The sequence below is a fragment of the Pistacia vera genome, unplaced genomic scaffold (genome assembly GCF_008641045.1).
Source record: "Pistacia vera cultivar Batoury unplaced genomic scaffold, PisVer_v2 Contig575, whole genome shotgun sequence".
Classification (NCBI taxonomy): Eukaryota; Viridiplantae; Streptophyta; class Magnoliopsida; order Sapindales; family Anacardiaceae; genus Pistacia; species Pistacia vera.
In genome coordinates, this window is record NW_022196418.1 from 536,891 (window position 1) to 549,437 (window position 12,547).

Genomic DNA, 12,547 nt, shown 5'->3' on the forward strand with positions numbered 1-12,547 from the left:
TGATAAACTATTAGTCTGCAGTTAAAACATATATTTATAAATTAATAAGTATTATTAAATTGTTATCGTTATATTATTTTAACTTTTATAATTTAACATTAAAGATTTTTATTATTTCATATATTAGATTATTTTTATTATATCAAACTTCCCTAAATATAACTCTTCTATATAATATAAAATTAGTAATCATAATTAATTATGTATAATATTATTTTAGTAGTATAAATATTTCAACAAATATAATTAGCCTAATAATTTTGTTAATCTGATATGAAAAAATTATTCATATAACTTTTAAAAAGTAAAATCAATATCTTTAATTTTTAATATATCACATTTCCTGTATGTGAAATATAAATTTTGATATATTTAAAATTTTGAAGAACAAATAGAAAAAAACATTTTTAATATAATTGTAAATTAGATTCAAATTTCAATAGCAGGATTTATTTAAATCTTATAATCTTACAAGGACAAACTTTAGCTGGTTTGGTTTGCATTTTGTTTGATCAACTGGATAATTTTGGTATTATAGAAAAACCCCTGAAACCGAAAAGCAATCATCCGCCCCTGAACCTGGAAAACACTCTTCCTACATGGCTTTGAGATCCCCATTTCGTTCGTCTTCAGTCTCTCGAAACCCATCTCTGAAAGCTAATATTTCATCTTTGTTAGCTCACTTACACAACCTCACAACTTCAAGCTCCAATAATGAAGTTTTGTATTCTTTCGAAAAACGCCTTGAACGATCCTCACTTGCTAAATTCCTCGAAGAAAATTGTCGATCAGGTAACTTTACCCTGAATGAAGCATTGTACTTTTTCTATTACATGATTAATTCGCAACCCATTTTTCCAATTTCATCATTCACTACTTTGTTTAGTGCACTTGCAAAGAAAAAGCATTATTATGAAGTGCTTTCGCTCTATAAGTGGTTGAATTCAATTGGGTTGTCTCCAGATTTAATGTCTTTGACCGTTTTGATGGATTGCTTGTGTAAAATTGAAGGGGTTTCTGATGGTTTTGCGGTTTTTGGGGAGATTTTGAAGAAGGGTTTCAGCCCAAATGCTGTGATTTTTAATTGTTTGATCAAAGGTTTGTGTGTAGAGAGAGATTGTGGAGTCGATGGAATTGTTTCAGAAAATGGTTGCTGCTGGTTGTAGGCCTAATGTGATCAATTACAACACTTTGATTGATGGATCGTGTAAAACGGGGAAGATAAGTGTTGCCATTAAGTTGCTTGAAGAGATGGTTAATGGGAATAAAAAATCTGGTATTATTTGTAGGCCCAATGTTGTTACTTATAATACTATAATTGATGGTCTTTGTAAGTCTGGATTAAGTGAGAAGGCTAGAGAATTGTTTTTGAAAATGAAGGGTTCTGGAATCAGTCCAGACACAGTCGCTTATACCACTCTAATTCATGGTTTTTGTTGTGTGGGTGATTGGGAGAAGGGTAGAAGTTTATTTATTGAAATGATAGATCAAGGTGTGCAGCCTTCTGTGGTGACGTTTAGTGTGCTCATAGATGAACGTTGCAAGAAAGGGAAATTGCACGAAGCAAATAGGTTGTTGGAGATTATGATTCAGAGAGGTGTGGTTCCTGACGTTTATACTTACAGCATTTTAATGAATGGATTGTGTAAAACAGGGAAGATAAGTCCTGCCATTAAGTTGCTTAAAGAATTGGCCAAGGGAAATGAAGAATCTGGTGTTATTTGTAGGCCAAATGTTGTTACTTATAGTACTATAATTGATGGTCTTTGGAAGGCTGGATTAGTTAAGAAGGCGATAGAATTGTATTTCGAAATGAAGAGTTCGGGAACTACTCCAAACGTAGCCACTTATAACATTTTGATCAATATGCTTTGTAACAATGGACAACTAGAAAAGGCAAATGAGTTGTTGTCACATATGGAGGAAATAGGTTGTGCTCCAGATATAATCACATTTACTACGCTCATGTTCGGTTTGCTCAAGAATAATAAGATACCACAAGTTGTTGAACTCCTTCATAAGATGGTGGAGAGAAATGTGAAGCCAACTGAATGTACAATGTCCTTAGTCATGCAGTTACTAATGAAGGCTGAAAATTATCGTGAATGTTTGAACCAGCTTCCTCAATTTCCGGTCCAAAAGCGAAATTGAAGTTTACGTGATAAAACTTTAGTGAGTATTATACTTTTTCTGGAGTAGGATCCTGCAAAAGTTCATCCAGCTGCCCAAATGATCTACTTTGGTTACAGTAAGAAAAAAGTTCAGAAAACACTTTCATCTGTTCGAATTTGATAGGGAGGGTGATGGGGATGATTGAGAATGATGGCTTCTCTGATAAGACATACGATACGTGATCTGTCTCTGTTTTAAGTGCAAATAGTGCAGATGGCAGCATTGCAGGCCGCATCAGCGTTTGCACATGAAGTAGGTCTTTAAGGGTCTGAGGATTATTTCTGGTGCAAATTTCAGTAAGCAGAAGTTGTATCTGAGAAATTGTTGAATGGTTCTTTTTTCAACTATGACAATAATGGTAGCCGCTTAAGTGCAAAGGATGAGAAATTTTGTTATACAAACCTGTTTTCAACTAGGTTTTGCAGTGAAATAACCGGAATGGTGACATTGCAGGAGACTGTGAATGATTTTTGACCAAAGTGACCATTTGGAGAGAAATGCCTGCCAGTTTGTGCAAGTTACAGGTGATTGTCTCAAGATAAATGTGAATTGTCTTTTAAGCAGGCATTCATTGATAATTTTTTACACAATTTACATTTTCATTTGTTTAAATGAAATATTAAAGTCAATTCCATCTTTACATTGTTTTGACAAGCTGGATGATTACAGGCACCCAGAGAACCTCAAGCGTGAATGCAGAAATCCTCCTTCATGTTTCGAATATTGAAAAAGAGATATTGATCAGAAAGTTGTTGGATGATGACTTTACTAAGGTAAAAATATTGTTGGAATTCATATAGCTTTCCTTTTGAAAGAATGGAGATATTGAAGTGAAACTATTTGTACATTTAAGGCAAACTGGAAAACTTATTTTGTATAAGAGTGACAAAATGTTGATTTTTCAACTTTTTTTCCAAAAATGGTTTCCATTGATCATTTATGACTAGTGATAATTTATTTTAGTTCTTGCAAAGCAAATAGTTACTCTAGTAGTATTTTTTGTAGGGAGAATGTGAGGATTTGTTTCAGAGAATGAAAGATGGCCTGCTAAAGAGGCCAACTGCATATATAGAAGTACCATTTAGTTAAGTAAAATAATTTATAAAAATATTATAGACAACCTTAATTAGAATGTGGCGATTTCAGGTGGGGCTTGGTCAGAAGGCTGGCATTCTGCATAAGGATATAACAAAACATGTATGTATTTTTACATATAAAATCCAAAATTAGGATTCACTAATTTTAGAGTAAATAATTCTGGGGCTGTGATGAATGAACCATTGAACATGCATTATTTCTGCAGACTTGTATTGTGATTTTTGTTATGGCGTATTTGGATCTGTTATATTTAATATTTCTTTGCTTGCTTTTGACTTATTTGCTCTTCTTTTCATTCCATGGATGCCAAATAGTGGATTGCTAGAGAGCTGGTTTTGTTAGAAAATTACATTGATCAAGCAAATGAAAGGAATTGCGTGGAAGAAAATCATTTAATGATGTAGTTTTTCATACAAAATTAGACTATTACCAAACTGAAACAACAGTTTGTGTAAGCAGAAAGTAATCATTGGAATGTTTGAGAGAAAGGATGCCAAATAGTGGATTGCTTGTTGCCGCTTGAGACTTCATCAGAACAATTGTGGCTATTGAATCAGGTTCCGGAAGTAATTGCAGACACTCAAGTTCCTTAACCTGCCTACAAGGACAGTAAAACAGAAGAAGAGCATGATGTTGGCTCACTTGAATCAGCCCTCCGAACAACTGAAAATCCTGGCTCTAATCTTGAAGACAATGGAATTGCTTGCTGCTCAAGTGATATAATAGATGTTGCAGGTAAATTTTCCAGGATCCTCCTTGTGTGAATTAGTTTGTATATAAGATTATCCAAACTGCTTCTTTCTTGAAAACAGCTCCACCATTAGAACCCTTGACTAGTATCTTTGAGTCTGATCAAGAAGAAGCAACTGTCGATGAGACAACGGAAGTCAGGACCCTTTTAGTTGAGGAAACCGCCGGTAATTTCTTTCCTTAATTGCTTTATGTTCACTTCAATTTTTATCTCAGCTAACATATCATTTTGTTTTTTTTTTTTCATTTTGATAGATGAGCCTGCAATGGCATTGGAACCAGGACTAGCTTCCATTTCTTCTTCATTCCAAGACCAAGATTCTGCTCCCTCAGTACAACCGACTGCACCTCCTTTAACCATGGTAACTTTCTCCCCTTCCGATATATGAATGAAAATTCTTTACGCTCAGTTTCTTTTAACTTCTTTTATTGCTGGTATAGATTCCTTCCCTCCCAGATAATTCTGCTAAATCTACAGCATCTTTGCCAACTTCTCCACCAGATATTTCCAACATTTTTTTGATCCCTTTAGTAGCTCCACATCCCTCTTTTCAAGCTTCTGCCGGAAGCCATGCTAGCTCTTTACCTTCAACCAATCTAGAGAGTGAGGTAATTCATTTCTTCTCAGATCTTGATAAAAAATATGCTTTAACTTCTATATGCATTCACTTTGAATTTAAATTTTTTATATATATTTTTTTTTCTATTTGCAGGGCGCTGCACAAGATTCATTCTCGACTATAGGTGATGCTTGAGACTCCATCAGAACAATTGTGGTTGTTGAATTAGGTTCCAGAAGTAATTGCAGACACTCAAGATCCTTAATCTGCATACGAGGATGGTAAAACAGAAGAAGAGCATGATGTTGGCTCACTTGAATCAGCCCAATGAACAACTGAAAATCCTGGTTCTAATCTTGAAGGCAATGGAATTCCTTACTGCTCAAATGATATAATAGATGTTGCAGCTAAATTTTCCAGGCTCCTCCTTGTGTGAATTAGTTTGTATATAAGATTATCCAAACTGCTTCTTTCTTGAAAACAGCTCCACCATTAGAACCCATGACTAGTATCTTTGAGTCCGATCAAGAAGCAGCAACTTTTGAGGAGGCTGCAACGAAGGAGAAAGAGGACCTAAGAAAGCAACTTCAGCAGAAAAATGAATGTATTGCTTCTTCATAGGAACAAGCCAGGAGTCTTGCGGAATCATTGTGAACATCCAAAAATGCTCTGAGTCAATACAATCATAGATTTGATGCCTTGGAGAAGGATAAGCAAAAATGTGATAACATCATGAATGACATTGATGCCTCTTGGGATAACTTCGAAGTGGAGATCTCAAAGCTAATATGAGACTAATACCATACTTTCCAAGAGTGATTGTTGTAACCCTTTTTTTTTTTTTTTTTGGATGATGCTTTTTTGGAGATTAGTGAGTGCATCAACCTTATAACTTTGCCAAAAGGTTTTCGAGGTTTGAATTTGGGGCGATCCCTTTCCATCAAAAAATTCAAAGCTTGGAAATCCACAGCTGCCTGCTTTCGAAAATTTGACCGGATGGATTGGAAACCTTTATGGTCTTACTTTTTCAGCATTATCAGATTGTCATGGCATAGTTTCACTCCAGAAGGACTGCATCTTTTGACTAGCCTCCAACATGTATCCATCTGGGAATGTCCAAGGCTTGAAAATCGCTGCCGGAAAAATCTCACCAAGGATTGGTCGAAAATTGCTCGCATTCCACATATCTACATTGGATCAACTGAACCTAAGAAATACAATAATGCAAGCAGCTCATCTTGTTGATAAATGGTTAAAAGCAAGAGTTTCTTAAGGTCATCATCATTGATTGAGGTGTGTAAACTTGAATTTAGTATTTGGCTTTTTGCTTCCTCTGCAGAAACTTAGGGGATAAAGTTGTTTTTCTCTCTTTTCTACTCAGGTTTTCCTTGTAATTTTCGTTGCGTTAGACACATTACGTTTGAGCCCATGGTTAGATCTTAGGAAAGTTTTGAAGATGGAGAAGAACTATTGAAAGAGGAAGAACACATAATTTGAAGATGGTGCTGGCAATATGGTCAGACACGTTATAGGAGACAGTGGTTGGACAGCCCCCATGGCCAGTGTTTTTTTAGATTTTGTCATTAAATTTCTTTTTATTTTAAAGAATTATATTATATATATATATATAACATAATTAAAATTGATTATTATAAAGGTTGGTTCATACGTATGAAAAAAGCTGTGACAATACCAAACTAAGCCCTTTTTCTAATCAATGTTGAGAAATAGCTTGATCTTTGTCATTACCTAATTTTTAACTTGGTGGGTAAATTAGACCTGAGGATACACATTGACAAGAATTTTTTTTTTTTTTTTTTTTCTTTCTAATCCCTGTTGCGACAGAGGTGCTATGCTGGTTGTTGAATTAATATTAAAGAAATCGTATCAAATAGACCCTCAATAATAATTGTGTTTAAAATGGAATGGTTTTTTTTTACTAAGAAATCAGTGCATAATACAGGGTTGTTGCATTTAGATCTTCATGATTTGTCCATCAATATCATCGCAAATATAAACTAGACAACAAGCATTTGTTTTGTTCAGTCGGATTACAGTGCCAGGTTGAGGCAGTATAAATTGCTGAAGGCAGGTACGTAGCCACACCCACACTTATGGGTTCAATTGAACCCACTCAACGTTTGAAAAAAATATATCAAAAAGGCTTTATGTATTATGGAATTTACAATCTTAACCTTACTTAAATTCATATTTGCCTCACAAAAATTTGTAATAATACTTTTTTACTTTTTATTTATTATTCGTTTCCTCTCATTTTAAATCATATTTTCTTCTTCCTTTGATTGGATTATTCAAGAAAAGCTATTCCTTTTTTTTTTTTTTTTTTTGGCTTATAAATTTTTTCTTTTAGCTTTCTAATTGATGAAAGATTATGAACATGAGTTTTTGTTGAGTTAATAAATAAGTTTGAATTGGAATTAAATTTCTAGATTTTTATGTGAGTTTTGATTTAATCTTGTTATGTTTAGTATGAGTTAATTAGTTATTGTTTTAAGTAGGTTTTGATAATTTTAGTTATTGAGTTAATTTTGAATGGGTTTAAAAAATTGATGAAACCTTAAGTTGTAAGGATTTAAGGATTTGGTTTAATTTTGATATATATGTTAATTGTTTAATATTTAGAGTTGGATTTAATGAGTTTTCAAGGGTTTATGAGTTGAATTTTACTGGATTAGTATAAATTGTTCAAAAAACCTAAGTTATAAGATTTGAGGTTTAGGTTTATAGTTGATGTTTTGACCTCACTTACTCAAATTTTGACTGCGTCCCTTGCTGAAGGCTTAGGAAACATTGGAAACACCTTTCTCATTTCATGTTTCCTGAAAAGAAAAAGATGTGGAGAATAATGTCACAGTATCTACTTCTCATCAGCTTCTATTTCTTGCATCTTCGAGTTATTTGTTCTTCGTCTTTCAATTATTTTCCCGTATCAGTAAAAATTTGCTTTCTTCAAGAAACCTCTGCTTTACTCCATTACAACCAATCGTTTCACTTAAAGTCATTGTATGTAGCAACCCTGTTGGTTGTCTTCCTAAGACAAACTCCTGGAAGAAGGGTAATGAGTGTTGCCTATGGGATGGGGTGACTTGTGATAGGCTGACAAGTCATGTAATTGGCCTCAGGTTTAGTCATAGTTGGGTACATGGCACTATCCATGCCAATAGGCAATAGCATTCTTTTCTTCCTTCACCATCTCCTGAGGCTCAGTCTTGCTTGCAATGATTTTAGCCATTCCAGAATTGTCTCAAATTTCTGTCTGTTCACAGAGTTGACACATCTTAATCTTTCTTCTTCCTTATTTTATGGTCATGTTTCCTCAGCAATCTCTCACTTGCCAAAATTGGTTTCACTTTATCTCTCTTACAATGACGTTCTACTACTTGACCAACACAGTTTTCAGTTGTACCTGAATCCTTGATGAACTCGTCTTCCTCTTTGATATCTTTAACCCTTAGTCGTCGTGGACTAAAAGGGAAGTTTCCGGATGGCATTTTCGACTTTCAAATTCCTCAGAAAGCTAAGTTTATCAGGCAATAAAGATCTCATAGGCTATTTGCCAAAGTCTATCTGGAGTAGTCCTCTCAAAATCTTGGATCTGTCTTACACAAGTTTCTCAGGAAAATTACCTAACACAGCTAGTAAACATATTACCTTGGTTATATTAAATCTTGAGTGGCATCGTAAAGTCGGACATGTTCTTCAAGCTCGAAAATCTCACGAGGGTTGACCCTTCCTATAACAGCCAATTGTCCTTAACATCCAATGCTAGTGACAACTTTTGGCACATTTGTTTTCACTTGTTCCAACATAACTGAATTTCTAGTTTTCTTAAGAGCTTCAATAAATTTGATGACTTTAGACCTTTCCGACAACATAATTTCTGGTCAAATTTTTTCGAAAATTTTAAATCAATGATGCAAGGGGATAACAAAAGTATATAGGAGGATATCACTATCAAGATTCTGTGGTTTTCTCAGTGAAAGGAGTTAGCAGAAAGATGGACAGAAATCTGACTATTTTCACAACTATTGATTTGTTAAACCACCAATTTCAGGGCGAAATTTCTCCAGTCATTGGAAAGCTTAACTCACTCATAGTGCTCAACTTTCTAACTGGTTATATTCCACCAACTTCAATTGCTAGACCTTTCTGCAAACAAACTTGCTGGAAAGATTTCTATCCAATTGAAAAGCTTACCTCGATGACCATTGTCAAAAAAAAAAATGTAACAATGATGAGGCACCAGAGTCAACACCAACACTCCATGAAGAACACAATAACTCATGCTGGTTTTATTGGAAAGTAAAAAAAAAAAATAAAAAAATATTGCATTAACAAACAAGAAAACCACAGTGGTTTGTGAGGACTGTTGAAAGAGAGCAACTGAAAATTGTGAAAATGTTAAATGGAAATTATTGAGAAAGAAGAATTTTGCAACTGCAAATGGTGGTCTTTCTTTAGACGAGTGTTCTTTTTTTTTTTTTTTTTAGTAATGCTACGCTCACAACTTCTTTTCACAAACTTTCTTTCATAACCCTCAATGTAGCAATTCGCAATTACTCAACCACAATTTATCAAGTGCAACCCATTACAAGCTAGCTATCGGTGAAAAAAAGTTTGTAAGAAGTGATTGTGTTTGGGTTGTAGAAGCTGTCAAAGAATGTTGGACTGGTTGTTGTGTGAAAGATCTTCAATTATTTGTCTTTTTTTAATATTCTGGTTGAATTTTTCTTTTTAAATGAATGTAGTATAATGATATAATGGGTACGAATTGATTGATTCGGGAGTTTTGGGTGGGAAATGAAGAGCTTGTTAATATTTATGAGAAGAGATTGGGGGATGCTGGTTATCTCCATTTCAAATTAGGCCGAACCAACAATCGTGGTGATGGTATTTTCTTTCCATTCATTCTATTTTTTGCTTTGTTTATTCATATTTATATNACATGTCCTTTTGGCACGTTTGCCTTTCGTCGCATGCCCTTCAGGTTATGCAATGCACCGGCAACGTTTCAAAGGTGCATGTTATCGATATTTTCTGACATGGTGGGTCAATTCCTCGAAGTCTTCATGGATGATTTTTCTGTGTTTGGTGCATCTTTTGATGATTGTCTCGAAAAACTTGAGTTGGTGCTGAAACGTTGTAAAGAGACAAATCTTGTTCTTAGTTGGGAAAAGAGCCATTTTATGGTTCAAGAGGGAATTGTTTTAGGTCATGTAGTTTCCAAGAAGGGGATAGCTGTGGATAAGGCAAAGGTAGAGTTGATTTCTCAACTACCACCGCCTTCGTCGGTCAAACAAATTAGATCTTTCCTAGGCCATGCAGAATTTTATAGGCGTTTCATCTAGAATTTTAGCAAGATCTCCAAGCCTTTGTGTGATTTGCTTGCTAAAGATGTGCCATTTGTTTTTGATGACTCTTGTATGATTGTCTTTACCATTTTGAAAGAAGCGTTGACCACAACACCCATCATGCAACCTCCTGATTGGAACCTACCTTTTGAAGTGATGTGTGAGGCGTCGGACTATGCGATTGATGCAGTCCTTGGCCAACAGGGGAATAAAAAGCTTGTTGTGATCTACTATGCAAGTAAGACCCTCTCTGATGCTCAATGTAATTACACCACTACGGAGAAAGAGTTGCTTGCAGTAGTGTTTTCCCTTGGTAAGTTCCGATCTTATCTTCTTGGGTCTAGGATAGTTGTCTTTACAAACCACGTTGCAGTTAGGTATTTGTTAGCCAAGAAAGACACTAAACCTACACTAAACAAAGAACTCTTAGAAGTCATACCAAAGCAACTTAAGCTCTTAAATATGCAGTTACACAAAAAATTCTACACAAAAATTACCCAAGCACAATCAAAATCAACATCATCATTTCCTCTTCACCGAACATCAATTAATACCATAGCTACAATACAAAAACCAGATATGTCTACTCCTCACATAAGCATTAGCACAAACAATTAGCATGTAATCAAAATCCACTACTAAAATACACAAAACCTTGACATCATCTACCCTTCATTCAAACATTAACACAAACATTTAACATCCAACCATTAACACAAACATTTAAAGTGTCGTTCATGATAGCTTCTACAACCAAAGTCGCGGCCACGGCCAATGAAACCAACAAGAAAGGAAGAAAAGAACAAGAGAATGGAAATGAGAGCAAATAAATCGGCCACTCACCTAACCACTGCTTGTTTTCACCACTGTCATTCACCGTTTGTGTTTCATTTGTGATAAGAATCCAACATTTCTTCATCCCTTTCTCCGTATGTGAACTTCGTACTCCCTTATTTTTGGATTCGAGAAGGTGGCTGAGATTGGAAGGTTAAGGCTTATGGTTTATCAAAATCGAAAATGGAAATTGGTTGAGATTGGAGTCGGGTTAATCTGATTCAGGGAAGAAGATAAAATGAACCAGTTCCGATCTTCCAAATGCGGCTAATGGGGAACGCACAAGGCATTGCTTCGCAGGTGCCTAGCGACTGGGCGGGGATGAAGGGACAGAAACTATGGGATGGGAAGAAGATGACTGGGGTCCTGTAGTTGGGTAATCTTCTGCTACTGGTAATGGCTGATCGGGACGAAGGAGGTACAGCCTTGAAGCATTTGTTCCCGGGTTTTAATGCGTGTCCTTCTCCTATCCTAGCAAAGAGCGGTAATGCCCTATCTATTCTAGCAAACCAAGGGAGACCCAAGTAGCAAGAACAAGAGGGGAAGTTGCCGATTCTGAAACTTGCGAAAAACAGGGTGTTTACTCTTTCTCTTTGGGTTCCCTCCAAATTTCAGCCTAGGGTTTAAAATAATTTTTTTTTTTTTTTTTAAATTTGAAGGGGAGAAACGTGGCTGCTGAGTGATGCGGCTCTGTTACATAAGTAAGTAAGTAAGTAAGAAGAAGTAAGGCTAGTATTTCTATTAGTAATCATAATTAATATTTTATAAATTAGATTATTTTTATTATATCTAACTTCAAGAGGGTTAATATAACTTTTTTATATACTATAAAATTAGTAATTATAATTAATTATATATAATATTATTTTAATAATACAAATATTTTAACAAACATAATTAGCTTGATAATCTTGTTAATCTGATATGAAAAAATTATTCATATGACATTTGAAAAGTAAAACCAATATCTTTAATTTTTAATATATCACATTCCTGTATATGAAATATAAATTTTCAAGAACAAATAGAAAAAAAAAAAAAACATTTTTAATATCATTGTAAATTAAATTCAAATTTCAATTGCAAGATTTACTTTAGTTGGTTTGGTCAAGTGGATAATTTTGGAATTTAAAAAGTAAAACCCCCTGAAACCGAAAAGCAACCATCCAATCCTGAACCTAGAAAACGCTCTTCATACATGGCTTTGAGATCCCCATTTCGTTCGTCTTCAATCTCTCAAAACCCATCTCTGAAAGGTAATATTTCATCTTTGTTAGCTCACTTGCACAACCTCACAACTTCAAGCTCCAACAATGAAGTTTTGTATTCTTTCGAAAAACCCCTAGAACGATCCTCACTTGCTAAATTCTTATGCAAATTATCATTGTTCTACCATCAGTTATCCAATTCTTGCAAATGGATATCATTGTTTCGAAATTTGTAAGCAGTCAGGGTCATAACAGGGACTATAATGTTATTGGAAACACATTCATAACAAAAATTATTTACTGATAAAATAATGTGAAACATTATAATAGTATCATAAAGAGTTAAAAAGACATCAGGTCAACTGTTTTGGGGTTTACTATAATTATATAAATTCTCTTAAGATTTTTGAAATAATAAAATTCTCTTTATTATTAATAAACTATTAGTCTGCCGCTTAAACATATATTTAAAAATTAACCTTTATAATTCTCGTTATATTATTTTAACCTTTATAATTTAATAGTAAAGATTTTTATTATTTTATAAATTAGA

General features: G+C 34.3%; 1 protein-coding gene across 8 annotated transcripts; it reads left to right on the plus strand.

Annotated features, from left to right (window-relative positions):
- The first annotated feature begins 552 nt into the window (after positions 1 to 552).
- On the plus strand, positions 553 to 6,155 carry LOC116109182 (pentatricopeptide repeat-containing protein At1g62910-like). Of its 8 annotated transcripts, none has more exons than XM_031395416.1 (8): positions 553 to 2,696; positions 2,842 to 2,945; positions 3,319 to 3,369; positions 3,585 to 4,005; positions 4,083 to 4,187; positions 4,276 to 4,382; positions 4,462 to 4,629; positions 4,734 to 6,155. In XM_031395416.1, exon 1 carries the CDS (start codon positions 1,129 to 1,131, stop codon positions 2,149 to 2,151), a length of 1,023 nt encoding a protein of 340 aa, XP_031251276.1. In that variant the 5' UTR covers positions 553 to 1,128; the 3' UTR covers positions 2,152 to 2,696; positions 2,842 to 2,945; positions 3,319 to 3,369; positions 3,585 to 4,005; positions 4,083 to 4,187; positions 4,276 to 4,382; positions 4,462 to 4,629; positions 4,734 to 6,155. The 8 variants fall into 8 exon arrangements, 7 of the variants coding, with proteins under 7 accessions (XP_031251276.1, XP_031251277.1, XP_031251275.1 ...); XM_031395417.1 differs by lacking the exon at positions 3,319 to 3,369 and having other exon boundaries at positions 4,734 to 5,873; positions 5,962 to 6,155; XR_004124741.1 differs by lacking the exon at positions 3,319 to 3,369 and having other exon boundaries at positions 553 to 792.
- Positions 6,156 to 12,547: the final 6,392 nt, after the last annotated feature.

Coding starts and splice junctions, on each gene's coding strand:
- LOC116109182 (XM_031395416.1), top strand. CDS start 1,129: ATGGAATTGTTTCAGAAAATGGTTGCTGCTGGTTGTAGGCCTAATGTG.